The sequence below is a fragment of the Diachasma alloeum genome, unplaced genomic scaffold, assembly GCF_001412515.2.
Source record: "Diachasma alloeum isolate Michigan unplaced genomic scaffold, Dall2.0 Dall_scaffold_00180, whole genome shotgun sequence".
Classification (NCBI taxonomy): domain Eukaryota; kingdom Metazoa; phylum Arthropoda; class Insecta; order Hymenoptera; family Braconidae; genus Diachasma; species Diachasma alloeum.
The window spans coordinates 649,285-677,199 of record NW_021680346.1 but is presented as its reverse complement, the minus strand read 5'-3'; the positions used below and the strand labels follow the sequence as shown (position 1 = coordinate 677,199).

Below are 27,915 nucleotides of genomic sequence, written 5' to 3'. Positions count from 1 at the left end.
AACGTTTTTGCGTTTTGTCATTATTTAATGACTGACGAAATTTTAAGGTGGTGCGAACATTTTCCTGCGTTTTCTCTAAACTTTTAAAAAGAATCACAAAACTGTAGAAAAAACGCATGAAAATTATCGCACCACTACGCAACTTCGTGAGCCATTAAAGAATGACAAACCACAAAATCGTTATATTTGTTCACGTCACTCCCATCGATAATTTGCCAGAAAAATGAAAACAACGTCAATTTTGGCTAAAAGGGTGTCGAACATCCTTAACAGCAATAGAGATTTTTATATAAAAAGCTCATGACGGTATTGTGTAACTTGATAAGCAATGATGCTGTTCTCACCATTTTTCAACTTGATTAAGAAGCCATGGAAATATACTTTCCAAGCCCTCCCTTCTTTCAGTAATAATGAAACAACCGATTTCCTCTTTCAAATCGCATGAACAATGTGCTGTAACTCAACAACGAATTGTGCAACCCCCATCATATTCTGATAAAATCAAGAGGGTATTGTTATCAGTTTTTTGGGCCATGACTAATTCCATTTTGCTGACAATTTTTTGAGTGATCGTTTAGTTAAAAATCTATTTTAATTGGTGCCAATGAATAGAGTTTATTAAAGACAATTACCTCTTTCCAAAGAAAAACACCATATTTATTTACTTTAACGCAAAAAATTGGAAGCTTCGGCTCGCAAGCAAAGAAAAGAATTATTGATTGAGGTAATCCATCAGATGCCGACGCCAGGGGAATCCTAGTGGCTGCAGAGAAGGGCCACGCCGAGAGACTAGCCATTCTCCTGGACAAAAATCCAGCCCTGATAAGCGTCACAGACAAGGATGGGTACACACCCCTTCACCGGGCTTGTTACGGAAATCACGTGAATATAATTGAAGTGAGCATTCCCAAATTTAATAAAAACCCTCCAAAATCCACCCAATCACAAATAATTACACTTTTATCAATTAATCAACAGTATCTGCTGCTGAGAGGTGCCAAAATCGACGCGAAAACAATCGATGGCTGGGAGCCCCTGCACTCCGCCTGCTGCTGGAACAACGTAAATAGTATTTCCATGCTCGTCTCCAACGGTGCCAACGTAAACGCAGTGACAAACGGAGGCCAATCCCCCCTTCACTTAGTTTCAGCAAGTTCCCACAACTCCCCAGCCCTTCAATTTCTCCTCCTCCACCCGGACACCAACAAGACATTAGTGAATTCCAGTGGCGACACTCCACAAATGATCGCCACGAGAACAGGAAAGTACTATCCAATATTCGAGATGATAGAGCCATGCTTGAACGAAATATAAAGTGCCTCCCCCACTCGCCTACTTCATCCATAAAAAATGTGATAAAAGAGAGTGAATGGTTATTTTTTCGATTAAAAAACTATTTATTCATTTATTGGAATTTCATATTAAAAAATATTTCATCACCAGTAATGAGGAAACATTGTTTCAATAGTTACAATTGCTACATATGGACATATCGTACAGTATAAAAAATATAATAATCAGAGTATTAAATCTATCACTAGAAGCATCACGAGTATTGCTAAATAGGAAATTATAAAATAATACTATTGTACATGAAATCTTTGTTCACAGTTTAAAGATATCTCATTCCACAATATTTTTTTTCACTTCACTTATTCGGTATTAATCATTTAAAATAATCAACGATTCGTTGGAAATTACACTTTGGCTCGATATAATTCAGATACAAATATTAACAATTAATCAGTACGTGATTGACTCACTTGTAAAAATATATGGCTCTGGGGCTGATAATGCGATTGATCGTGTGGCTTGTAAAATTGTTAATAATGTCGATTGTAATGATAAAATAACGTATGATTATACATTGAGAAATATCACGAAATTTTGACTCCTGCTGTGTAACCGGGCTAATTATCGTGTCATAGTGACGTGAGATTCACGAATTTCGGTGTTCCATTGCTCAGGCGTCTCATACCCTCCCAAATTAATACAGTCGAGTCTTCAGTTGCTGCGTAAAGGTGGTGCTGATCGAGGGCCCAGGCTATAGCTATTATTGCACCACAGCCTCTTCCACCGTTCACTATTTCTCGAACTAGTCTCAAGTCCCAACTGCTCCACAGTCTAAAAATAATATTAAAAAATTCTTAATTAATTATTTCAGTGTTAAAAATCGAAGATATAACTAGTTTTCTTTTTAAAAAATCATATTCACGTTTTATAATTTCCTATAATTATTTCGACAGCTATATAATGCATTTTATGCATTTCCCTTAATTTTTTTTACAGAAAAAAAAATTATAAAGCCCATTGTGACTGAATATTTTTCCTTTTCGTTGCCCCTTCTCATTACCTTATCACTCCATTGTCGAGGCCCGTCGCAATAACATTGACAGAGACCCCCTCAGGCGCATTGCTGTAGCACAACGCTGTTATCCTCCTCTTGGACAGTACAGCTCCAACAGCTCTAGCATTAATCGTATAAACTCGTAGCTCAGACCGATTATCACCAGTCTCCTCGCTCTCCTTCAACTCGCAAGTAACCGCAATATCCCCGAGTGTTTCACTTATCGACAGAAGACCGATCGTGTGTGTACGATCACAGACTATTGACCTCACGTAAGATAAGCTGAAAGTATGAAACACGCATTAACACCCCATTTACTGCGCCAGAGAGTAAAAAAAGCGAGAATAATTTAGCAGAAGTATTCCCTCACCTGTTCAAATCCCAGACGACAATGACCCCCTCATCATCCCCAGTGACAGCGATGCTGAAGGCTCTCGACAGAGCAATAACTCTAACTGCACACCTGTGTGCCAGCAAAACTGACGCTGGTCCCAGCCCAAATTCAATCTTGCCAGCAGCCTCGACATTATAAGAATGCACAGTGATCCTCCCCGAGAGGTGACCGATCCACAGTTGTCCACAATCAGCAGCAGACCCCAGGATGGTGATGGGATCGTATCCAGAACTTTTGATCAAAGGCCTCGGTGGCTGTTCCTTCTTGCACTTGAGCCTGGCGATGCCATCGCTGCCACTCCACGACGCCAGTGCAGCCCCCAGAACCGAAGTTCCACTCAGCATGTTCGTTCCCTTCTCCTTCGTGTACCTCAGCAACAGAGTCGTGCAGACCGGAAGCCCAAAGACGTCTCCAGTGGAGAGGGGAATGAGGGAGGCCATTGCAGCTCGATGCTTGTTCTTCCAGCAGAGGACAGGTTCGTTCCCAGGGGCGCCCACGTAATTTCCCCACTTTATTCCGTCAACTCCCTCGATCACCGGTGGAACACTGCTCGCAGGAATCGAGCTCAAGGCACTGGGAATGGGCAGGGGATGCGAGGCCCTGAACAATTGCGCTGGGGTTTGGCCGTAAGTCTTCACCATCGTCTCCCACGCGTCCCTCTGCGACGGATCCTCAATCTGGTCGACGTTAAATCCGTAGTAAGTCGCTGGATGGAAGACATTGATGGCCTCTATCGCTGGTCTCCCTGTCTGTCGAAAACCAAAGACCAGATCGATCCAGTAAGGCAGAACTTCTCGGACAATGTCGGCTTCGAGGGCAGCTCGATGCGCCAGGATGAATAGTCTAGCGTCGCCTCCACACCAGGGAGGCAGCTCCACATCCCCCACTCGCTGGCCATTCTGTCTCACCCCAAAATTGAAGCCCTCAGAGTTCAACAGGAATTCTGGTAAATAAAAGAACTCGGGGATCAATTCTTTGACGTCTGTCGTGGAATCGCAGCTTGTTAGTCTCCAGGTGGTGGCTAATGCGTGGAAAGTGCGATCTGGAATGTCGAAATTGTTGTCTTGGTAGCACAAGAACATACTGGTGAAGGGTGGAAGACGCACGAGAAAGTGGAGAACTGTCCCAGAGTTGCTGTAGTGAGAGCCATAATGAAATGGCCCCTGATTGAGAGCTACCAGATTGTTGTCCTCAGCGAATGCCTGTTTCAAGTAATTGTAGTTCAATATATAATGCTGCTCATTCTTTTTGTCCTGCACTGCCATGGGACGCCTGAAGTTCCGGTAGATCTTGGAATTGTTGAGGTCAATTCTCTCACTAATGTAATCCGCCAAAACGAATGGGAAAACTGGATACTGCATGAGATCGTTGTAGGATCTTCCAGCTAGTTTATTCAGACACATGACGTATTCCCAGTTCGTCAGGGCCCCACTGCGCCAGAGGGCCAGGGCCTCCCCCAGGTCATCCCCTGGGACTCTCCTGGGTAAATTGCAGGTTGATAATTCAGCGACGAACTCGTCTCGCTCCTTGGAAGAGTTGAAGGCCAGGAGATAAGTCCTGCCAGTCACCAGGAAAATCTCAATCGCTCGCTCCTGCAGCTGATATCTCCTTCTGTGCAGCTCCCTGATGTCCTCCAGCCTCCAGGCGGTCCCCCCAGCCATCGCCAGGTCCAGTCCACCCAGTGCAATGTCCCCATGAAGAGGGCTGTCAGGTTTATCAGGGACGAAGTACAGGCACGTCTCTCCAATGAGAGCTTCACCAGGCAATTCTGCATGGGGTGTCACCACCCTGGCCTGCGACATTTTCCTGATCCTCTCGGAGGTGTGGAGACGCTCGATCAGAGCAGTGGCGTTTGCGTCCTGACGGACGTTATTGAAAAGATACGACAGAGGGGATTCTACATTAGCAGCATCGAGCTTCTCCTGGTGTTCACTCCTGAAGAATCGTTTGTCAATCTTCAAGTGACACCTCTGCATTCTTATTCTGATCCTGGCGGGTCCCTCTGTTGGATCAAGCTCCCAACTCTGGGGGTAGCATTCAGAGAAGTACCAGGGAGCCCTCTCGTGGGTTAACCTCCTTGCGAGGTCTCTCCATCGAGCCATCGCCTGAGCCTCCATCGCCCTCGAGTGCTTCAGCTTCTCCATCAGTCCCTTCCTCTCTCGATTCTGCTCCTCAACAACTGTTCTTGTAATCGTCATCGCACTCTCCGTCAGCTGCTTCGCCAGGATATCGAACTTATTTCCAATCCTCTGGATTGCTGACAGATTACTCTCCATCCAGATGTCCCTGTCCCTCATTAATTCCCGTCGGAGAAGTGTCAGCTCCTCGCCCCACAACCCCGGAGTGGCTCGTTCAATTCCCTTCACAAGATCCCAGATGCTCAGTGCCTCTTTCAACTCAGCGCAGACTCGGGCGTCTGCACTGGGCATCTCGTCTCGCTTCTCCAGGAGATCCCAGAAGAAGACCGTGAACTTCTGCTCCACCTGCGCGTGGATTTCCAGTAGTGAGGAGAGAATTTCTCGGCCCCTGGGCTCCTCCATCAACGATCTGACTGCGTAAACCCTCGTGTTGTTGCTCTGGTGTGGTCCCAGCAGCCAGACCATAACTCTGGCTGTGTTCTTCCTCAGGGTCGGCCTCGATCCCCACGAGCCACCCCAGTACTTCCTGTCTGATCCCGACGACAGTCCATGCAACAGCATCGAGAACAATCTCTTCGTGAGCTGTAATTCGTTGTAGGACGGTGCATGATCAGCAGTTGTGAGGAACTCAACAGTCTTCACGATAATAGTCTTGAATCTCTCGTTGATTTCTCCCCTCCCAGGCTCCCTCACCGAGGTATTCGAGCCATGAAGACTCCCATAGCTAGAGGAACGTGACTCGTGATCACTCTGCTCACTGGAAGTCGTCAACACCGACGTCAAGTAAGAAGCCGAAGCCAGATAAGACGCAGTGCTGCGAAGTCTGAAGCCAGAGTGGGTTGACACTTTAGCCATCAGAAAATCGAGTTCTCCATCGAAGAGAACCACCTGCGCGTCGCGAATCACAGTCACACAAGACGACTCTGCCCCACATTGGTGTCTCTCATTCAGCTCCACGTGATTAAGAATCAAGTGGAGATCAGCAATCGCCTGCATGTGGTGGCTTCCAGGGGATTCCAGCAGCTTCGTGGCTATGGCCACCAGTAGAATGTGAATGTCATTGAATAAAGAGGTGGAATTGCCCTTGTGTGCACCGCCCACGAGAGATCTAGCCAAGGACTCCGCCAAGCCCTGGTCCAGCAGAGACTTCAACGAGCTCGAGTTTTTGGAGATCATATCAGTGATGAAAGAGACGATTGGCCTAGCAATGTTGGGGTCAGTGGCAGAGGCGCGTGACAGCATCGCCAGGAGAGGGGGCATAGCAGCCTGTGTTGGCCCCCTAGTCGCCAAACTCTCGAGGGCAACAGCCAGGGGTTCAGACGCTGGGTACAGGGCGATCTGATTCGCCAGGTGAATGAAGTACTTCTGCTTGATGAATTTATTGATCTCCTCGTCACTGGCTCTCTGTAAATACGCCTGCACCAGTTTGACGAGTGCAGTGCGAACCTTAGTGTCAGGATTATTGGCCAAAACGAGTAGTATTTCGGCCCTGAGAACGTGCTTGAGGACAGACCCCACCTGGCTGTCAGGCAGAACCCTCACAGCGTCTCTCAAGAGCAGAAGGAGTCCCTCGCACACCAGCCCCTGGCACACACGTTTCTCGTCACTCCACGACAGGTGTTTCTCACTTATCTGGTGATTAGAGCCATCGCTCGCTGCTATTCCTGAATCCTCGCCTGCACTCGTCTCTTTCGAGACTCCATATCTCCTCTCCCTCTTCCTGGTGGCCCTGTCCCGCTGGATCTGCACGTTAGCCAGTGCTTTATTCAATTTACTCACTTCTAACGTACTCACTGACTCATCAGACGAACTCGTCGTCGCAGTTGTTGTTGTCGTCGTGGATAATCCGACTTTGAGGCACGACCTCTTGTCGTCCAACGGTGGCAACAGGAAATAGATATTATGACGCGAGTGGGTGACGTACGTCTCTGACGCCTGATGAACTAGAATAAGATAATCTGTGATTGCGACTAAATGCGAAAATTCCGGAGGCGCTCCCATGAGCGCTCTAATCAGCTCGACAACTGCAGTGCCACTTGTGGGATCGAGCAAAGTGCGCTCGTAGCAATCCTCGTACATGAAGTGCTCTTTGCACAGGAGCAAAATAGTTTCGACGATGTCAACTCGATTGAACTGGGCAGCGTTGAACTCCCTCTGGGAGTGCTGATCCCTCAGCAGCACCAGGATCGCCTGGAGGAATAGATTCAGAGCATCGGACTTGGCCCACGTCCTCCAGGCACTCAGGGACACTTTGATCAGCTCAGGATCGGTTACGACAGCCTCGCAGTTCTGCAGAATCACGTGGTTGCCACTGCTGATGTCTTTGATCAGAATGCAAGTGTCGCAGGCTGCATCCAGGATGGCCTTCAGGATGTGCTTACCTGCGTTGCACCTGGGACTCTCGAGGACACGCAGAAGCAGCGATGGACCCCCCTCCGATCTGTACTGGCTCAGCAGCTCGGAATCGCTCTTCGAGAGGTGGAGAACGATCGACAATGCCAGGGCCTGTTCCTCCTCAGATGAATTCAACTCGACAACTCTTGCGAAGAGGTACAGAAACACTGGCATTCCGCCTATTAAACTCGCTGCAGGAATGAGTCCCCTGTACTGCTGGCACTCGAGTCTCGACGAGGCTATCGGGGGTATTGACAGTGGCGGCTGCTGGGAGACTCTGTGCTCCGGTGCAGAAATCACCCTGAACCCTGGCTGCCCTGGGAACAGAGTTCTAACAACTGCATTGGGATTGGCAATTGCCTGCGGGTACAGGTGAACTAAATTCGGGCTTTGTGCCTCGTAACTGATTAAAATGTTGTCCTGAAGATCACTCAGGTGGGAATTCGTGGCGTCCATAACAGCGTCCCAATCGATCTTGGAGTCCGAGACCTTGGTCTCCACAATGTGCCTCAGGTAAGTCCCTCCGTACGACTTTCTTCGACTGGTGTCGAACTTTCCACCCTCGAATTTCACCTCTCGTACGCCGTTCAGCGCTCCGGAGGCTATCAGAGGTGAAAAGTCAGGCTTCGCGGAATTTAGAATGCATTCTGCTAAATTCGTGTAGTTTGGACCGAGACTGGCGAGGTAGAGAGCTCTTTCCTTCGTGAATATGGGGCACCTGAAGACCATGAGGTTCCCCAGGTACCAGGCACCACTGCTGCAGGGGCCATTCTGCCCCAGCAGAACGCAGGTAGTTCCGGGCTTGCGTACCAGAAGGCCATCGAAGGGCAGCTGTGCATTGGCCTCGCGATACCCATCAACCCAGATTTTCACCTCCACCACTGCGCTCTTTTTATTGAGAACAGTGTCCTTGAAGTTCAGGGCGAGGTGGTGCCACCTTCCCGAAGGGAGGAGGCCGTTTATCGACGCCTCGGAGATGGTGCGGTTGGTCTTGTCGTCGGGACGAGTCAGACGAAGAATGAGTTTGTCGGATTTCAGGTCCAGCCACGACTCCAGGACGAGGGACTCGAAGCCTATGGACATCAAATGGATTATTGTGAGTGGGGCTGGAGGGGAGGCTGAGCCTGCCACGACCTCTCGGCTCCAGTTGTCGGTTAAAACTCCCCAGTCTGACAGGCTCTCACTGTCTGAATCCAGGAGGTGGGACACTGAGACTGTGGCTCCTCTGCCTGGGACACTCGCGCCTCTTTCCACTCGCAGCCACATGGAGGCTGAACAGCCGTGCAGCCACACTGGCCAGGAAAGTTCAGGCCCAACTGGCAGGCACATCGCGTGGACCGACCAGGGACTGCAGATCTCAGCTGCTATGTGCTTCTTCCTGAAGTTGTTGACGAGATTCTCAGCCTTTTCGGTGTTCTTCACGTTCTCTCTTTCGGTTTTGTTGGGACTGCTGGGCTCGATGACGATGGGAAATGAGAGGATGAAGTTTGGCTGGGGTTTTGAGGCGATCACGAGTCGGAATAGGGGCTCCAGGAGGGGGACGAGTGGTGGGGATGCGGATTTGAAGAGGGAGAGGTAGGACACCAGCTCGGTTGGAGAGATCGATTGGGTGGCCAGCAGGGTCAAGACCTCCAGGACAGCGTGCTGCAGGTCCTGGTGCTCTGGCTCTTTGCTCGTTAGAATCGCCTCGAATCCATTGAGGAGCTTTGTGATCACTCCTGATCCTGCCAGCGCTGCACAACTCGATGCACTCTCTCTACATATCACTGCCACTTTTCGCAAGCCGCCGCTTACAATTGTGCTTCTCTCTCCGTCTAGACCTCTGAGAAAAATTGTTTTTTTGAGTTTAGGTGGAGCGTAATTGAAGGGACAGTACAGTCTTCGGACAATTTATTGAGAGCCCCGTGGATGGTATTTATGCATTTTTCATTTATTTTTCAGTTTAGGGATGGCCAAGTATATTTTAACGTTTAGTACGGACCATCAAATTAAATTGCGTGAGAGAAATTTGAAAAAATCGTGAATATTCAGAGTCATTCAAATTACATTTTACGCTCAATTTTTAGGTTTTTTAAACAGTCGTTGTTTATAAATAAATAATTGAAATTGGTTAAATTTTCGGAAATGTTATTCTTTTGGGCATTAAATTGATTTCTGGTAAAATGCAGAATATGAGTAAAATATGAGTATGAAAATTGATTGTTTATAAATTATTTATGAAAAGTGCTCGTAATCTTTAATAATCGCTATTTTTTAATTATTTAAAAAGAATTGAAAATAATTTTTAAATAATTATTTTTTAAATTATTTATTTGTGCGAAGAATATCAAATCAAAATATTTTCCCCTCTCAGCGTAAGTAAAGTGGGGGATACGTAATTCTTGGAATTTTATTCCCCTGCAGTCCCTGTGCTATTTGTACGAAGATTGGACTGTACAATTATTAATTCATAATAAGGTTAATCCAGCTTACTGTTCACTGAAGTGGATCAGTAGGTCAACAGCAAGGGAACAAAGTGCTGGATGGGCATTGGCATGTCCCCTTGGTTCCACCACAGGCCCTAGGGAATTGCTCCTCCTGGGCAAGCTGTTCTGCGGGCTCTTCCCCTGGACCTCGACGTCCGCCTCGTAGCCATCGTCAGCGGTTACGTACTCTCCTGTGCTACTGTCCTCACCTCCGCAATCTGGCAGCGCCTCCAAGGTCATTGTTGGCAGCTAATTGAATTTAAAAAAAAAACATAAGGAGAATTTATGACAGAACTCTAGAGATTTGTTTTTCTCGTATTAAAAATAATTATCATTCAATGAGAAAAAATTAATATTTTTGTCAATATTCATTTACTTGAGAGAATTATTTATTTATTGAATACTGTATGATATTTCTACTGCTCTAGAAGATGGTCTTGAGTGAACTCTCTCAATAATTATCAACATTGAAAAATTAATCGAAATTCTTTAAAAATGAAAAATTTAGGAAAAATGAGGAATTATTCGAGGAGTTCATCCAAGATCATGCGCAACAGAGTCATCCTCTAGAGCAACATAATTATCACAATTAAAACCTAATCAGTCTCGCCTGGGAAGGATTCGATTGGAGAAATACGGTTTTGAAAAAATAATTTTCTCTCCAATAAATGAATATTTGGCAAAAATAATTTTTTCTTCAGTTTTAAAACTTACTCTCGGTCTTGTTGGTTGTGGCATAGTTTGTTCTCGACTGGATTTCAGCATGGAGACCCTGAGAAGTGACTCAACAAGCATTGCTATTCCTCGTCCCAATTTGATTCCAGCACTCATCAAAGATTTACCAAGTTCTGTTATCACATCGGAATCACCTGAACCACAAGTCATATTAGCTTCATGATTTATTAACCCTCATGAATTTTTATTTAACCACACACATGCACATGTTCGCACGCGAACATTTAAAAATAAATTGAGGTGATGATCAATTTGAAGCTTTAAAATTTAGTCGTGAAACGAACGTCATGAAACTTCTCTGGTAACTGTTCTCAATGATGAGAACGCCTAAGAGATTGCCCACCGTTTGTAAAACTAATCCACAGCTGGTGCTACCAAGAGGTGTATTTAAATCATTTATCCCCCTCCCGCCCCTCGCTGGCATTATTTGCATTTACGTCCGTTCCATAAATTTAGTATTGTAGAATGGAATAAGGGATTACACAACTTACACAACGGCGATGTCAAGCAGCACGTGATTAACGCCTCGAGGAGCCGATGGGCTGATTTACTGGCGTCTAAACAGAGTGGAAATATCATAATTGCCATCAGTCATACTTTGTCTCTTTAAATCAGTATGGGAATTATTGAGAATAAATTGGCAATTTACTTCCGAATGAGTTCTCATTTTTTTACTTCTTATTTCATTATTCTCTTTCATTTTTTCATGTCATATTACTATTCTTAAAATGTTGCCTATTATTTCGTTCTGCGATCGTTGAAAAATCGATTTTTGGAAAAATATAAATTTTTTCATAAACTTTAGCTTATTAAACTTTATATTCACGAATAAATTCATGAAATTCGATTGATCCCTTATAAAAAAAAAAAACTTTAAAAAAATGATAAAAATTTGAAAAAAAAATGAAAAAAATGAAAAAGTGAGAAATTTGAGACAAAAATTAAAAAACATCTCAACTAAATAAATTTACCTTTCATGCGATCAGTTGCGATGCAGACAGCAAGAATTTTGAAGAGTCTCAGTGATTTCTCAGAGACAGGACTCTTCGCCAACTCAATTCTAAAACAAGGACTGCACAAGGCCACCCCAGCAGCCGCTCTCCACGCCGCACTGGCCTGAAAGAGACTGACTTTCTGCAGTTCCTCGAGTGATCCCCCCCTGACGATATCCTCCAGAGACTTCGACAACTCAGTCTTCAACAAGCTCCTCTTATTCAATGGTTCCCCAGACTTCTCCCTCTCCTGAAATTTCCTTGACTTCACAAAGGCACATTGGACCGACTCCTCGAGTATTTCCTCGATATTCTGCTGCGTGATGCCCTCAAAAACCTCCAGAAGTTCAGTGCTCTCTTTGTCGAGTGCATCGAGAAGTGCCTTGACTGCAATTCCCTCGCTCAATTCCCCCTCATTCTCCTCAATCGCCAGCCATATCTCCATTATCACAGACACCTCCAACAAAGCATAAACATTTCTCGTGAACAAGGGATTAGGCAGTAGCTTCAGGGACTCCTCTAATCCCCTGATCTCCACATATCTCTCGTACATTGGCCCACTAACAACGAGGCTCGAGATCATGGACAAACACGACTGAATTATAAACTCAGTGCTGGCATTGCCCCCACACCTCTCCAGGCTCTTCTTGGCACTGAGAAACGTTGGATAAAACACCCTGAAGAGCAACTCACGCCTGACATGGAATCCAGCATTGGGCGTCACCTTAACAAGATGCCCCATTATGCTGCAGCACAAATTGGAGTCATCTGGACTCAAAAGTCCAGAGTAAAGCTCCAGGAACTCCCACGAGTAGTTGAGTGGTTTGGCACAGGTGTTGCAAGTCTCACGTTCAGGATAGGCCCCCAATTCCTTGAACAAACACCTTTCTAGCAGAACCACACAGGGTCCATAAATCTGTGAATTCCCCTTCTTCAGAAATCCCACGACATTGGCCAGCAAAATCTTGGGGGGAAAGCAGCAGCAGGTGCCAGCAGCTGTGATCACCTTCAAAAGTCTGACTTCAAATTCAATTGGAAAGGACTTGGACTCTCTCATTAAACCAGTCAGGGTCATGAAGAGAGAGGAGATGCAGCACATCTGCTGCCCCAGAGTCGCCACTTTGGGCTGCGAATATGGACTCCCCAGGATGTCGAAGTGGTGATGGGCCTCGATTACGTTGTCACACGCCCTGTGCTTGGACCTGCGACACTGGCCCATGTGGCAGAGCTCCTGCCTGACGCGCTTGAGGGCACTTATCAGGGCGCCAATCATGTCGACGACCTTTCTCGCACGTGTCACCGACTTTTCCGGGTCGATACTCGGCAGGTCTACTATCGCGAGGATCGTTCGCTCCACGAGCTTGCCCTCTTGACTCTCGGTGAACAGTTGGAACAGCTCCAGAAAGTCTTTCAGCTTCTCCGCGGTCCCCCTCTGATGCAAGAGACAGTACAGGAACGTGATAATTCCGTAAGTGGTTGCGAATATGAACTCCTGGAGGAGAGAGCCCTCCTCGGGGCTCATGACGACCACTGGCTTGCTGCAGGCGTCCTCGAGGAGTCGCAGGGTCATGGGGAGCAAGCCGTTGTGGATGACAGCTGTCGTCGGCTCATCGGCCCTCAGCACTCGCTCCAGAGCCCCCAGCATCAGCCTCGCTGCTGCAGCCTTCAGAGTCGCGCACTCTGTGCCGGTGAGACTGGGACCGTCGATGCCGAATTGGAGGGACCAGAGAGTGTCCAGGGCGAATTTCAGGACCTGAACCAGGGATGGCCAATAATATTAGATTTCGAGAATATTAAGGAGGATTGGCTCCTTATGTTGTTCAAAATTTAACTTCATTCAGCAAATTTAAAATACTATAATTATATTATCATATAATATTATAATATAATAATACAATATCAATATATTAATATCAATTTATTAATTATATTAATACTATAATTATATTATTATTATATTATTGAAAGGTAATTTTCAGTTAACAAGCTAATTCTAAATTTAGGTACTTGATTTTCGATTATCCAAATAATCGTCAATCTTCCTACCTAAATTATTGGTTAATAGAATATTTCGAAATTTGAATGTGCAAATTGGCGGTCAATTTAATATTCAAAATTTTAAGATTTCTGTTAGAAATTGACAACTTCACAATTAACGGTAGTTGTGATTGGTGAATATGCCTATAACTGACCTGAACTGCAGGCGTTTGCTCAGCAGGAACAGTCTCGTAGTCCCTGAGCCCCTGGAGGAGTTGAATTATCAAGAGGCTAGTCTCGAAGTGGCTGATTTTCGTGTTGAGAACTGATTTCACTCGATCGTCGATGAAGTCTTGAGGGACTTTTCGAGAGGGGCGCAGGGGGGGTTCGTACAGGACTGCCCCCCACTGGTTTTCCTCGTCGGACCTGACGACTGACGTGAAGTACTCGAAGTCCATTGGGTTGAGGCGGATCTTCAGGGTGAGGGAGCGCGCCTGATCAATTCCATCGGTGAGAACCTCCGATTCACTGCTGGCGTCGTTTTTCGAGGGATCTCTGTGTCCCACTGCCTGAGAGGCCACTCTCGTCCCCGCAGCACTGTATCTTCGCAGGCGCTTACGTGAAACATGAGCCTCGTTGGTCGTGCTCGATCGACTGCGATTCTTCTTTTTTGTCGTGTGGGGAATGATCTCGACGGTGTCGACGGTGTCGTCGTTGCAGTGGAATTTAATGTAGGGATTGGGGGGCAGTGGTTGGGTGGAGGACTGGGAGGAGACGGGGTAGAGGGCTACGAGGAGGGCGACCAGTTCCCGACCGCAGGACAGGCCACGAACCCCGAGGAGGTGGAGGACCGACAGCGAACGCCAGCCACGACCCTGGATCAGGTATTTGTGGAGCTCGATCAATTCTCCGCCGTCGTTACGCGCTGCGCAGAGGTCGTGAACGTCCGAGAGAAGTTCACAGGCCACTAGGGTGGACACTCCACCACCACCTACCGAGCTGAATTATCGAGAATTGGTTTATTATAATTCAGCAACGAAACGGCAAAACCGTTCAAGTCGATTTTGAATATTGGCCAGTTTTCAAGGAATATTTCAAAATCTAAGGGAGATGACTAAAATTTTGTCAAGAGCTTTTTTATAGGGGGAATTGAGGGCTACAAAACAGGTCATTACGAAAATTTCGTTATCTCCCTCAGATTCGGAGATATTCCTCGAAAATGATTACTGAATTTAGAGGAAGGGAAAAGGGGAATGATGAAATGGACAATTTTAGCCTGATTTAAAATATTTTCGTTGATGAATAATGAAAAGTGAATGTTTGGAGAAGTGAATCGGAGAGAAGTTCACAGGCTACTAGGGTGGACACTCTACCACCACCTACTGAGCTGGATTATCGAGTATCATCGTTTTGACTAGTGGCCAGTTTTCAAGGCATTTATCAAAATCTAAGGGACATAGCTAAAATTTTATCATGACCAATATTGCAGCCCTCAACTCGCTCTACAAAAAAGGTCATTACGAAAATTTCGTTATCTCCTTCAAATTCGGAGATATTCCTCAAAAATTATTACTGAATTTAAGGAGGGAGAAAATGGGAACGATGAAATGGACAATTTCAGCATGATTTAAAATATTTTCCTTGATAAATAATGAAAAATAAATGTTTGGAGTAGTAAAATCGTCTCTGCCGTTACACAAGCAATTGTATTCCATACGAATAACAGTTCAGACGGGCACAATTGTGTATTTCTCTGTCAAAGTACCGTGGAAAGTTACGTAGACTCTTATCGGACACCGCTAAGCAAACTTTTATTATCTCAATGCAGTTGAGCGTCAACGGACTAGGACAATGCATCAACATAGTTTTATTTTTCGTTCCACAGCGCTTGAGAATTGTTGAATCATCCTTGATATGACGGATGATTTTGAATATACGAGTGAAAATTGAGGATAATTGCTATTGATTACAGGGCGAGGTGGTTTCGTGATACATCTCATGTCTGAGAGACTCTAAAAACAAATTGACGGATTGACAAATTGATTTGAATTACAGACAAATTGGGAAAAATACCTGTTCATTATATTTTGTTGCCCATTTGGAATATTGAGCAACAGAAAAGAGTTTGTAGTGCATTTCATTCATTCACGACAGTCGGAAAATATAGCAATCTCTCAGTTTATTTTTAAAACGTTTACCATACGATGAGTTTCTTGAAAAAGGCTATCGTCGTTATCTCTCGTAGTGATACGGGTGTTTATCAGTTGTTTGAAACTTTTCATCGAACCAATTAGTATTTATTTCAATCGAACTTTCTATCTCAAATGTGTTCAATAATCGTCACGCCGTTATCTCCATTAATAATTGACATAAGAATATTTGAGAAAAAGGGTACGTATTTAGATTGATAAGGGAAAAATAGTGAAAGATTTACCAGAACGATAGAATCTCCTTAATGTCCCTGCCATCGTGCACTTGTGCAAGCAATTCAGCGAGGAATATATCGAGCCACGATGATTTCTGGAAGCAGTAAAATTGAGGAATGTGAGATATTAAATAGTAAAAACATCCTAATGACTGAGAAATCCTCTTTGCATCTCCAACTCGTAATGCCAATCCCAATTAAAGCATTCATCGCGCGCATAATCGAGATTAGCGTAATATAACTTATGGCGGGAATGGAAATAACGTCAGGGAATTTTGTAATTCACGTGAGTCTCATCTAAAATTACATTTTAAGGATATCCAATCTTTTAAAGTTGGCACTATATCTTCAACCATTTTCAATTATCAATTTCGTCAATTAAACTGCGTAAAAAAGTTTTGAAATTTTTTTCTTTCGTAAAAAATGCTCGTAATTTTCGAAAATTGAAATTTTGCAATTATTTTGTCAATCTTTCTCCAAATGTGAAGTATCCAATTTCTTATTCCGATTTTTAAAATGTTTTTTAACGGTTTAATATTGAGGTTCAAATTGAGACCTGCGAAGTTTAAATAATAAAATTTTGGATCAAAGAATGGCATTTCACTGAAAAAAAATAGTCAAAGTACGTAGATATCGTCAATTCTGTGTACACAAATTCCCGATAAATCTGTAACGCAATACATCGAGCGATACTCGTTGAAGGTGAGCTTGTAAAATAAGAGAAAATCAGTAGCTTCTCGAATTGCGTCTCGACTTCACTCCCACCTCCGCCGAGTAATTCATCATTCCAGCCCTTTTTCCAAGAATACACTTCTTTTACCTTAATATTCCCGCGATTTCGACCCCCCTCCCCCGCCCCCTGGAAAACGAAATACACAAGTCGAGTTGTAGGTCTTCCACACGCAGCTCAGACTCTTTATTGTATTTATCAGGCTTTTGCATACACCACAGAGCAACAATAATAGCACGAGGGAAAATGAAATGATTAGGTAGAGTAGACTGACTGCAGTTCAAAATCAGTAGCGGAGCGGTAAAACGGTTCAAGTCAATCGGGGATAGCCGTATCCATTAATTATAATTACCGTTAAATTTTTAAGTAGTCAATTATTAATATTCATGATGAATAATTGATTAATTATAATAATTGACTATATAATATTAATTATTCATTATTAATATAATTATATCAATAATTATCATTAATAATTGATATTATATAGTTCATAATTAATATTAATATAATTATATTAATATCACTCTTAAATTTTAATTATTGAAGTAATCATCAATTTTTAAATTCAAATTCCGAATTATTTGGATAATCGGAAATCCTTTATAATAAATTTAGTATTATTTCCTTGATAGAAAATTTATAGTCCCATAATATCAAAAATTCAATTCATCATCAATCGGAAATTTAGATCATCAATTAATTTACTATTTTTTAAATTTCGATTAGTATATTTAAACCTTGATCAATGTAACTGGGAAATTCTTTGAATATTGAAGAATATCTGCAGATTCAACGAAAATAGAAGAATTTTTGTTGTAACCTTTTTCGGAGAGCGGATTAAGACGCGCAAAAAAGGTTTTTTCGCATAATTTCTTTATCCCTCTTGGATTCCGAGATATTTTCCGAAAACTCAGCAAAGAGCCAAGTCCACATGAATCGTTTTACCGTTTCGCTACTGAAATGGGTTTCCTCACAAACCAAATGCAATTACCTAGGACGGTAACAAAATTAATTGAATTACCTCATAACTTTGCGGTTCGGCATGAATGAAATTATCCCACAGCAGTTGAAGCCTGTCGGAGCCCACTGGAGACATCGCAAGGAACGATAGCTCAGAGCCTGTTCCCTCTTGACTCGAGTCCTTCGGAATCACCATGTTATCGTCATCGTCGGTTCCATAGTGCTCCTCCTGGTCGCTCGTGGCCTCTGTCCAGGTCGTCCACTCGTCCTCCTGTTTTCTCGCCACTGTCACACGCAGTGAGCAAGAGCCAATTGTTTGGAATGGCTCTAACTGTCCAGACGATCGACCACTGAAATATTGAGCCGCTTGATGAGACCGGCTGCCCCCAGCTGCAGTTTCACTCTTCAACTTCATCTGTCTCTATCATTCGTATTCTCCTGTCGTCTGTTGTCGCGGATTATGTAACACTGTCCGGTGTAGCGGAGAAGCCACAGAAATAACTTCAACCCCTAACACTATTTCCGGTGAGCAAAAAAGAGAATTATATTTTTTTTAGAGAATTGCGAGTCTCGGGAGAAATTGCCTGACGTAATGGCCGAGAAAAAATCGAGAAAGGAGGGAATGTTTTCATGTTTATCGTTAATAAGGCGAGCGACGTTGGACAATCTCTTATCTTCGAGGGAGGAGCGTGTGACGACAGACGAATGGACGAATGAAAAAGATGATAGAGAAGACGATGTCACGGGTTTATTAAAAATAACTATTTTTTCGGATTATTCCTTGACTCAATTATATAAGTTTTTTTGCGGTATCGAAACGGCTTACATTGTTGATGATATTTGTTGATTATTGCGAGGATATTCGCTGATGTATGTGTTGGGGTTTGTCACTGAATGCACGTGCCAGAAGTGGGTCTTCCTCTGGTGGAGAAACCGAGACGACTGGCGAGTGCTGGGGTGAAATGAAAAGCTGAAGCAGGTATGTGAGGGAGACTGACCTCAGGACGTCACCGAGGGCATTCGCAGGGAGGGATCAGGGGGCGGAGAGCGGTCGATGAGTCAGTCAGGTGCAGAATATTTTCATGATTCCAGGTAGTGGGGAAGTTTTCGATAATTGCCAAATTTTTAGCGAAGGAATGTTGGTATCATTCTATCGCATTTTTCATCGGGTTTAGAAATTTTACATCAAATTGCTTCTTTACACTAACATTTTAAAAACATTTTTTTAATCTAATCAAAAAAATTAGATATTTTACTAAAATTCACTAAAAAACTAAGTTTCTTAATAAAATTTGAAAACATTCTTAAAATCGGAATAGAAAATTAGAAAGTTTACTAAAAAACTAAGTTTTTTAAAATAAAATTGGAAAACATTCTTAAAATCTGAATAAAAAATTACAAAGTTCACTCAAGTTTACTAAAAAAACTAAGTTTTTGTAATAAAATTGTTTGTAAAAAATGCTAATTCCGTACAAAATATAATTTGAATTTTTTTGACGCAATCTAATTGACCCCAATGTACTCTAGTCAAGAAAGACAAATAATGAATGAAAAACTCATCAAACATAAGTGTCCCAGGCCATATACCATAGCTGCATTCCTGGTGGTAAAGGACCTTGAGTCACTCCAAATTATACACCATTTTCTTAAGAAATGCCAAATTAGAATTTAAAACACTTGTATCAAACTATGTATTGTAACATTATATCAATTGTATCAAAAAAAAATCAACCGACGAAGCCAAACATCCTTTGTAACATTTTCAGCAAACTGATTGTAAATAACCCATTGTAGGTTAATACATAAATAAAAAATAAAAAATCCAATTGACGCAATCTATAATATTTGCATCAAATCTGTACCAAACTGTAAATAAATACTTGGATATCTTTAATTTGAACTGTGAAAATATGAAGCAAGATATTTTTAAATAATGACAACCAAAACATTTTTTCGTCTTCAAATTAAAAATCCTCGACGCGCATTAATATTTCCGCCGAGTCTCGTCAAAATCAAAGAGAACCGAGAAAACAACATTGATAATTACAACTCAACACGTGCAAACAATCAAAGTCGCTCAAGAGCCGAGAAAATTCAAACCACAATAACACAGTTCAATCGCATATACTCCCGATCACGCCGGATCGTGTGGGGCATAAATTTCCTCCACTATCTCATTAAATGCTTTCCTTTTTGTCTGTTTTCATCCGTCGATAGTGCACTAACTTGTGCAAAAAAAAATATCCGATATTTTCCACTATCCGAGGAGAAAGGGGCCAGAGACATTAATCACTTCGCCTCATAATTGTCCAGCTTATTTACGAAACAAGACATTGTGCAAAAAATTCCGCCGATAATCTCTCAATAATTGTTGTCATCAATTGTAATTAGATTATCACCGACTTTTGTCATGACTCCATCTATCAATGGCTCTAACACAAACTGAATTGTCAGAAAATTAATTAAAATTGGAGCCAACAATGATAAATAAATAAAAAATCATCAAGACTGTGATAACAGCCGTTGACCTCTCGTCACGAATTTGCCTCAAAATTTGTGACAATACATTTTATGCCCTTTAAATCCTTTATATTCTATTATTACAACTCACCCTGGTAAAACAGTCCGATTATTTCCGACCGGGTGATAAAAAATGAATCGGCGTTAATGATGTTTCTGTCTTTGCCCGTTAAATTCCGATTGGTTGATAGGTAGATTTTGGAGTTTGAGAAAATTATGAGAATTAATGGGAACAAGGGTATGTGTACATTATCGTCCGATTACTTTCCAAAAAAGTGGTTGACAGATCTCATATTACTCATATAAATATTTAAATGAGCAATAAATATTAAAGAGTTATATGAGCAATATGAGATCTATCAACCACTTTTTTGGAAAGTAATCGTATGATAACGGCCACATACCCTTGATCCTATTAATTCTCATAATTTTCTCAAACTCCAAACTCTACCTACCAGCCAATCGAAATTTAACGGGCAAAGACTTCTGTCACAAACATCATTAACACCGATTCATTTTTTATCACCCAGTCGGAAATAATCGGACTGTTTTACCAGGGCATGTTATTTATAAGTAAAAGCCCAAGAGCTGAGAGTATGACTGAATTTCAGCACAACTTGTTTATAATTCAGTAGCGAAGTGGTAAAACGGTTTAAGTCAATTTTGACTATTAACCAGTTTTCAATGACTATCTCAGAATTTGAGGGAGATAGCAAAATTCTTGTAATAACCTTTTCTGTAGAGCCGATTGAGAGCTACAAAAAATGTTATAACAAAAATTTCGCTATCTCCCTTAGATTCGAAAATATTCCTCAAAAACTCAACTGGGAGGTAAGTCGACCTGAACTGTTTTACCACTTCGCTACTAAATTTACATATCTACCGTTAATCTACCATTTTATATTGACCAAACGCCTTTAAAACTTACAATAATTGTTCACATTCTACTCTATCCCGACAATTATCAAAAATCCACGAACAAAAATTAATTATCGTCATGTATTATCCATCATCCTGCTAGATAAACCCAAATGCCACGAAATACACCTCAAAAATTGTAAGTAAAATGCCATCACACAGCCCGACATGTCCCACCACATGTGTAAACATGACATACCGCATTTTGGCAAGTTTATTGACCCCCAGCATTATTTACACGTCTCTAAAACAAAAAAAAATCAACAATAGTCCTACCTTGAGGGCGTTGCCACCGGTCCAGCGGAGTCACCACCATACGATCCGTTAAAAAATAACACCTCCAAATTACGATCGAAAACAATTTGTTGTGGACTCAAAATGAACCCAGAACGAGTGACCCTCCAGCGAACAGCAAAATAAACCTCAACTGCCATTCGCGATCATTCTGTACGAGAATGGGATATCGCCTCAATAATGCAGATGGCAGCACCTCCCGGGCCCCCCTTAAGGTACGATAACACCTCTCAATCTGTCAAATCCACATCCTAACCTAGAACCAAACACTTGTCAAACGCGAAACAACAAAAAAATAAACCCTTCCAATGTTGGACAACAAAGTCAACATGACCGACCTGCAAAAACTGGAGGAGGAGGCCAAGGCGACAGCGACGAAACACGTGATAAATATGCTGCAGCGTCCAGGTCAGTTGGAGAAGGTTGAGCAGTACAAGCGTAGAATAGGCCGCAAAAAGGCCTCAGTGGAGACAATGCTGAAAACAGCGATGCAGAGTCAACTGGACGGCGTCCGAGTGGGTTTCCACCAGCTCCAGAGCTCCCTGGAGAGCATCGGAACGATAAAAGAGGAGTTGGACCTCATCGGGCAGTCATTTGGCTCAGCCCTGGACCTGTCCTCCAAGCTCCAAGCAGTCCAGGACGAAAATATGCGGCACTCGCAGTACGTAACAGCGAAGGAGAACCTGAAGCACATCTTCACTGTTCCGGAGAGCGTGGAGAAGACGAAACAGTGGATCAACGAGGGAAAATTGCTGCACGCCCACCAGAGCCTGATGGACTTGGAGAATTCTCGTGACGACTTACTCTACGAACTCCACAAGCTACCGAATCAATCGATACCCGACAAAGTGATGCTGAAGGCGTACTTTGAAGACGTTGAAACGCTGTCTCAGCTGATGGAGAAGCAGATTCGACTGGTGCTGAGTCGAACATTGAACACAGTTCGAAAAGAGCCCACAGTGATTGTCACAGCCCTGAGGATAATCGAACGAGAGGAGAAGGCGGACCATTTCGCCACCGAGAGACACCGCCAGAGTGGCTTCATGCCCCCAGCGAGGCCCAAGAAGTGGAAGGAGATGGCCATGAAGGTCCTGGAGAAGTCTGTGGGGGAGAGGATCGAGGGGACCCAGGCTGAGGACCGAAAAACCAATAAAATGTGGCTCGTGAGGTTCCTGGAGCTCACTAGGCAGCTCATCCTCGAGGATTTGAGGGTCGTCAAGACCCTCTGTGGCCCCTGCTTTCCCCCCAAATACGACATTGTCAATAAATTCGTTAAAATGTACCACACGAACTTGTCGCAGCATCTGAAGGAGCTGATTGTTGGGGGACTCGAGGGGAATGAGTATGTTTCACTTCTCGCCTGGATAATGAATACCTATACTGGACCTGAGCTGATGCAGCACCCAGAGCTGAATATTGACACCACTGAGATTGGACCCCTCCTCAGCCCTGAGATACTCAATGATCTTCAGGAGAAATACCTCAGGAACATGTGCCAAAATTACGAGGACTGGATGAAGAAGACTGTGGAAACTGAGAAGGTCGAGTGGTGGAGTGGAGCACTGAATGACAGCAGCACCCAGGACACCTATTACCACACCTCAGCGCCAGTCATCATCTTTCAGATGATCGATCAGAATCTCCAGGTCACCAAGACCATCAGCACTGATTTAACAGCGAAGGCTCTGGTGGTTTGCATCGAACAAGTCACGAAGTATGGGATTATGTATCGTCAGGCCATTCTGGAGTTCAAAGCCAAGCACTTCGAGGACAGAAGCCAAGTTCCGTATTTCACCCATCACATGATTACAATTGTTAATAACTGCCTGCAGTATGTGGAGCTGGCTCAACAGATGAAGCAGCTGTACTGGGTCACCAATGCCAGTGGCGATGCTGCTGTCAAGTTCGAGAGCCTCTTGAGTCATTATCAACAGTTGAGGAATGAAGCGGCTGCTATTTTGCTGGAGGAGTCGTTCCTGGATCTTGAGCCACAGTTCACGGATTTGTTGACCCCCAAATGGCTCAATTCACCGATTCCTGTGGAGACCATTTGCGTCACTCTGGACGATTATTTCCAGGATTACAATCATCTCAGAACCAAGAACTTTGAGTATATTATTACTGAGGCGCAGAATTTAATTGCGAAGAGGTACATCGCTGCGATGCTCCAGAGGAAAATTTCCCTGAAAACTTACGACGAATGCCTGACGTGCACCTCCAAAATCATGACCGAGGCGGATAAATTGAAGAACTTTTTCGTGAGGATTGCCCCGAAAGTGGGAAATTTTGACTCTCCTTTCGAAATTATCAAGCGACTGGCTGAAGTGCTGAGGTGTGAGGACGCTGAGATTTTATCCCTGGACCTGCACTCGTTGGTGGAAAAGTATCCTGACATGACTGAGGATCATCTCGTGAGGCTGTTGAGCCTGAGGGGAGACATTTCCAGGAGTGAGGCCAGGGAGAAGGTCAGCTATATCCTGGAGGCCCAGAGGAACAGACGAACACCCCAAACTATCACTAATAGTATTTTCAAGCACATTGTCCTGCAGGACAGCTTCCTCAGTTGGAAGCCCTGAGGAAGAGAATTCTTGAGGGCTAATGGGACGTAGAGAAACTGCCAGTGTTTCCCTTAATTAATGTATGAAAACTTAAGTTTTAACGGATTTAACAGTTAATTGATTCATGTGTGATGTTTAATCTGCAGAATTTCAAGTTATTTGTACGTTGTAACGAAGAGAATGACAGGATATTAAATTATTGGGAGTCAAATTATTGGTAATTGGGTTTATGGCTTTCGTAGGGGACTTCGTAAAAAAATGGTCAAGGAAACTTTGGGAAAGTGGAGTTTTGGTTAATTAAACTTTTGTCAAATTGAACTTATCTTTTGTAAGAATATAAGTAAAATGTGGGTTTGTAGGGGTTTCTAGAGTGTTATCTGTTGGGTTTGGGTTCCTCGTGGAAAGAATAATCAACATTTCTCATTTATTTCATTGAAATGGTATTTTCTGGAGAGATTGCTTCGAATGTTGTGCTTTAAATGACTGACCATTTGTTATATTTTGTTGGGTTGTGGATATGAATCGTTGTGTTATTTATTTTCTCATGCTTATGAATTTGTGTCAAATCACTTGTTATTGAGACTCGATGTTATTTATTCTGAAGACGATATTTACAAATTTAGTATTGTGCTTTGTTTATTTTTTTTTTCATTTTGTTATTTTTGTTCGTGAGCAGTCATTGAAGCGTTATTAATGCTCTATTCTTGGGCTTTTTGAATATTTTCCTGGAGTTTTTGTAAGTTAATTTCAAGTTTTTTAAAGTTCAAGTTTTCGACGAGTTTTTTAAAAATTAGGCGGAGTCTTTTCAAGATAAGTTTTTTGAAATTCGCGCTCTCGGTTACCATGTTGGTATTCGTAGTCCCATATCTCTGGTCTCATCGATCACTACATATTATACATGTGCCTGTCTGCTCCACAGTTGTTGACAAAAAATGGGAAAATGATTGGAGCTAGTCACCAATTTCTATAATAAAAGTTCATTGAGTTTGAAAATATCACCAGACTGACAAATGTTTCCCAGTAATAGATTACTGTTGTCCCTCCGCAATATTGCAAAGAGTCACATCAAGAGATGTATAACCTCGAAGACTGCTGTTACTCCAGAACAGACTGAAGAATCAGATGGTAAATTACAATTATCAATTATCCCTGACTTCCAGAATAATTCTAATTATTTATTCAACTCTTTCCAGTCAAAAGTATTATAATTTCAAACACTGGAGCTATCACGCTGTTTGGATTGAGTCGTCATGACCGAAAAAATGCTCTGGACAGTGCAGCAGCTCAAGAATTAGCTGATGCTCTAAACGAATTCGATGAGAATGAAGAGGCGAAAGTTGGGATTATTCATGGGATCGGTGGGAATTTTTGTTCAGGATTCGACTTGGAGGAGATAGCTAAATCAGAAGGGGATTCTGATAGATTACCACACTTTGGGGCTTTAGTAAGTTGTCTTCTTGATGATACAGTTGATTTTTTATTGACTTGAATGGTGTCAAACCCTGAATGTCACTCGTAATATTAAGAAAATTTTCATTCATCAAAATAATTTATTGTTTCAATTAATTGATTCATTAATTGATTCATTGTTTCAATTAATTCACCATTGTTACAGTGCACACGAAATCAGCTATCGAAAAAGCCTCTGATAGCAGCAGTAACTGGATATGCCATTGGGGCAGGCTTCGAGCTGGCCCTGATGTGCGACATGAGAGTTCTCGAGGAAAAATCACGAATGGGTTTTCTAAACAGGAGATTCGGCATTCCAATTATGTGTGGAGGTACCGTGCGATTACCAGCAATGATTGGATACTCCAGAGCAATGGATTTGATATTAACAGGAAGGGAAATCAGTGGAGAAGAGGCCTTCAGCTGGGGGTTGGGAGCTCGTCTAGTTGCCTGTGGCGCAGGTATTGGCGTGATCTCCCATTACTCATTGATTTTCAAGCTTTCAAAAAATATTTCAATAGTCTACTTATGATTTTAGCTCTAGGCCAGAGCATATCCCTGGCGCAAATGATTTTGAAATACCCTCAAGGGGCTCTGCTGGCCGACAGGACGTCCATGAATTACGCAACTTTCGGTGGAAAACCGATAGAGGAAGCTCTGGAATTCGAGAGAGACAACGCCACGGATTTCCTCCTCGATGATGGGATCAAGGGGGCCCAGAGGTTCGTCGACGGTTTTGGAAGGCATGGGAAATCAACGAATATCACGAATAGTGACCGAACGAGCTTCAGAAAGCTCGAGGATGAGGTCGTGTAGTCATTCTTGAATGTGCAACGAATCTCTTGCTCAAAATACCCGAGAATTTCAAGGGATTTTGGAGAAAATGTAAACTACATTTATCTAATTGTCATTTTGCGATGTTTCGTTAATTATTTTAGCCTCGTCAGCCTCTGGAAAATTGCATACAAATGAGAAATAAATAAATACACTTGACTGTCAGACACCTGTGCATTCATCATCTCAAATAGTTTTATTTAAACCCAGATGATTGGACAATAAACAATACATACCATGACTCGATTAATGACATTCACCTGGAACTCATAGAGAATTATTATAATCATAATTCAATTATCTACGAATTTTCATAGAATTTTTTCAGATTTTCTTTTTAAGTTATTAGTGATGGAAGTCACTTCTCATGAATGGGCTCTTATGGAGACTTTTCTGTTTAGCTGTTAATATAGTTTCATGTTAAACACAAAAATCTCGAGAAGAGCCCATGTACAAGAAGCGCGTTCAATCGTTAATAACTTGAGAAGAAAATGTGAAAAAATTCCAGGAAAATTCCATTGTAATTATAAACATTCTGTATGAATTCTAGATGAATGGCATTATTCATCTGGAATAATGACATTCATAATGTCCTTATTTCATTTACCTTTTTTGCACGAAACATTGAGTATCTAAACCAGTTGTATCTGAAGACATGACTAACTGCATTAAATTTACTAAAAAATATGTTTTAAGTATTCGTCAATTGAATTGAAGAGTTTGCCATGTTGATATGTCAATTTATTCGTTTAATTGATAATGCTTCCTGGAGGGGAATTGATATTGATCAGCGTCTCCTGCACGCCGGAAGCTGTAGCTGCCTCTCGATGAGGGGCACCAGTCTGCATTATAACTGTAATTAACCGTGAACCGTAAAATTAGTTTTCCATCCACCTATGCCTCACGTATTTCCTCTCGATGATTTTTTCGCCTCATTTTCCCCCAGAAAATGCACATTACCGAGTCATTGGCCGAGGGGAAGAGGAATTTGAGGGGGAAATTCCGGGGAAAAGAAAACTCCTTTTGAACCGTGAATCACTTCGAGTTGAGTCGCATTGATTTTCACCGAGTTACATTGCGTATTATGAGAGGACTGTAGATGGGTTGAATTCCATGACCGACATTTGGCCCCAGTACTCATCAATCTATCTAGATTTCTCAGTCTCATTACTTGCTTTACAAATGCGAAGTGTGGGATGCATCGTCGATTTATCCAGCGTGACGCAATCGCGTCTAGCGACATATCGCATGTTAAATTATCTATTTATTATGTTGTTGGGAAAAATAAACGAGTGAAACGGACGATTAATAGTTCATCGTTTATACAATGTTAGTAGGAATGATTTTTATGGGATTATTGAGTGGATTTCATGAGCACGTTAATTATGAGGGATAGATAAAGCTATTTTACACTTTTGTGCATTTATTTTCGTGCATCAATAACTATTATTGTTTTTTAATCTTTAGGGGAGGTTGGGGTAAAATGGACACTTGACTTTTTTTTTTAAATGTTAATGACGGCTTGAAATGTTGATAAAATTTAATAATTGTTTTTTCATCGCAAAGAACAATTATTTTCCTCTGCAATGAGCCCAAACTGAGCTCAATTGATAAATTTGTTTCTCAGTTATGAGTAATTAAAACAAAAGTCTAAAATGTCCATTTTACCCCACTCTCCCCTAATTATTAATGTATTATTCAATCTCATTAATTTTTTCATGAATAGAGACTTTAGTAATTTACGTGTGCCTCCGAATTTTTCAATTTGCGAATTAATAATAA

The 27,915-nt window shown here is 42.5% G+C and overlaps 4 protein-coding genes across 5 annotated transcripts in view; 3 read left to right on the top strand and 1 right to left on the bottom strand.

Moving 5' to 3' along the window:
- Positions 1 to 1,885, top strand: part of LOC107044528 (ankyrin repeat domain-containing protein 49) — a 40,036-nt gene extending 38,151 nt beyond the window's left edge. For both annotated transcript variants that reach the window (XM_015266450.2, XM_015266445.1), the window contains 2 exons: positions 737 to 897; positions 979 to 1,885. In XM_015266450.2, coding sequence (XP_015121936.1) covers positions 737 to 897; positions 979 to 1,314 — 497 coding nt within the window. In that variant the 3' untranslated portion in view covers positions 1,315 to 1,885. The remainder of the gene's footprint in view (positions 1 to 736; positions 898 to 978) is intronic.
- Positions 1,374 to 21,417, bottom strand: LOC107044542 (lysosomal-trafficking regulator). The gene is made up of 11 exons (XM_015266462.1): positions 21,275 to 21,417; positions 17,622 to 18,076; positions 15,877 to 15,962; positions 13,658 to 14,441; positions 11,445 to 13,218; positions 10,965 to 11,030; positions 10,453 to 10,607; positions 9,746 to 9,987; positions 2,718 to 9,095; positions 2,354 to 2,629; positions 1,374 to 2,124 (listed from the first exon to the last, which is right to left on the bottom strand). Exons 2-11 carry the CDS (start codon positions 17,973 to 17,975, stop codon positions 1,923 to 1,925), a joined length of 10,317 nt encoding a protein of 3,438 aa, XP_015121948.1. The 5' UTR covers positions 17,976 to 18,076; positions 21,275 to 21,417; the 3' UTR covers positions 1,374 to 1,922.
- Positions 21,418 to 21,553: 136 nt separating this feature from the next.
- LOC107043941 (exocyst complex component 3) lies at positions 21,554 to 24,520 on the top strand. Its single transcript, XM_015265660.1, has one exon. It carries the CDS (start codon positions 21,601 to 21,603, stop codon positions 23,866 to 23,868), a length of 2,268 nt encoding a protein of 755 aa, XP_015121146.1. The 5' UTR covers positions 21,554 to 21,600; the 3' UTR covers positions 23,869 to 24,520.
- A 190-nt stretch (positions 24,521 to 24,710) lies between these two features.
- Positions 24,711 to 26,300, top strand: LOC107043948 (probable enoyl-CoA hydratase). The gene is made up of 4 exons (XM_015265673.2): positions 24,711 to 24,975; positions 25,044 to 25,294; positions 25,466 to 25,760; positions 25,838 to 26,300. The coding sequence occupies exons 1-4, from the start codon at positions 24,861 to 24,863 to the stop codon at positions 26,113 to 26,115; spliced, it is 939 nt and encodes a 312-aa protein (XP_015121159.1). The 5' UTR covers positions 24,711 to 24,860; the 3' UTR covers positions 26,116 to 26,300.
- Positions 26,301 to 27,915: the final 1,615 nt, after the last annotated feature.

What these genes read in the sequence shown, in the direction of transcription:
- LOC107044542 (XM_015266462.1), bottom strand. Translation starts at nt 17,975, where the DNA reads ATGAAGTTGAAGAGTGAAACTGCAGCTGGGGGCAGCCGGTCTCATCAA. An exon ending in CCGAACCGCAAAGTTATGAG is followed by an intron (nt 15,963 to 17,621) that starts GTAATTCAATTA and finishes TACTGCTTCCAG; the next exon opens with AAATCATCGTGGCTCGATAT. An exon ending in AGCAAACGCCTGCAGTTCAG is followed by an intron (nt 13,219 to 13,657) that starts GTCAGTTATAGG and finishes TCCCTGGTTCAG; the next exon opens with GTCCTGAAATTCGCCCTGGA.
- LOC107043941 (XM_015265660.1), top strand. Translation starts at nt 21,601, where the DNA reads ATGTTGGACAACAAAGTCAACATGACCGACCTGCAAAAACTGGAGGAG.
- LOC107043948 (XM_015265673.2), top strand. Translation starts at nt 24,861, where the DNA reads ATGTTTCCCAGTAATAGATTACTGTTGTCCCTCCGCAATATTGCAAAG. An exon ending in ACAGACTGAAGAATCAGATG is followed by an intron (nt 24,976 to 25,043) that starts GTAAATTACAAT and finishes AACTCTTTCCAG; the next exon opens with TCAAAAGTATTATAATTTCA. An exon ending in TCTAGTTGCCTGTGGCGCAG is followed by an intron (nt 25,761 to 25,837) that starts GTATTGGCGTGA and finishes TTATGATTTTAG; the next exon opens with CTCTAGGCCAGAGCATATCC.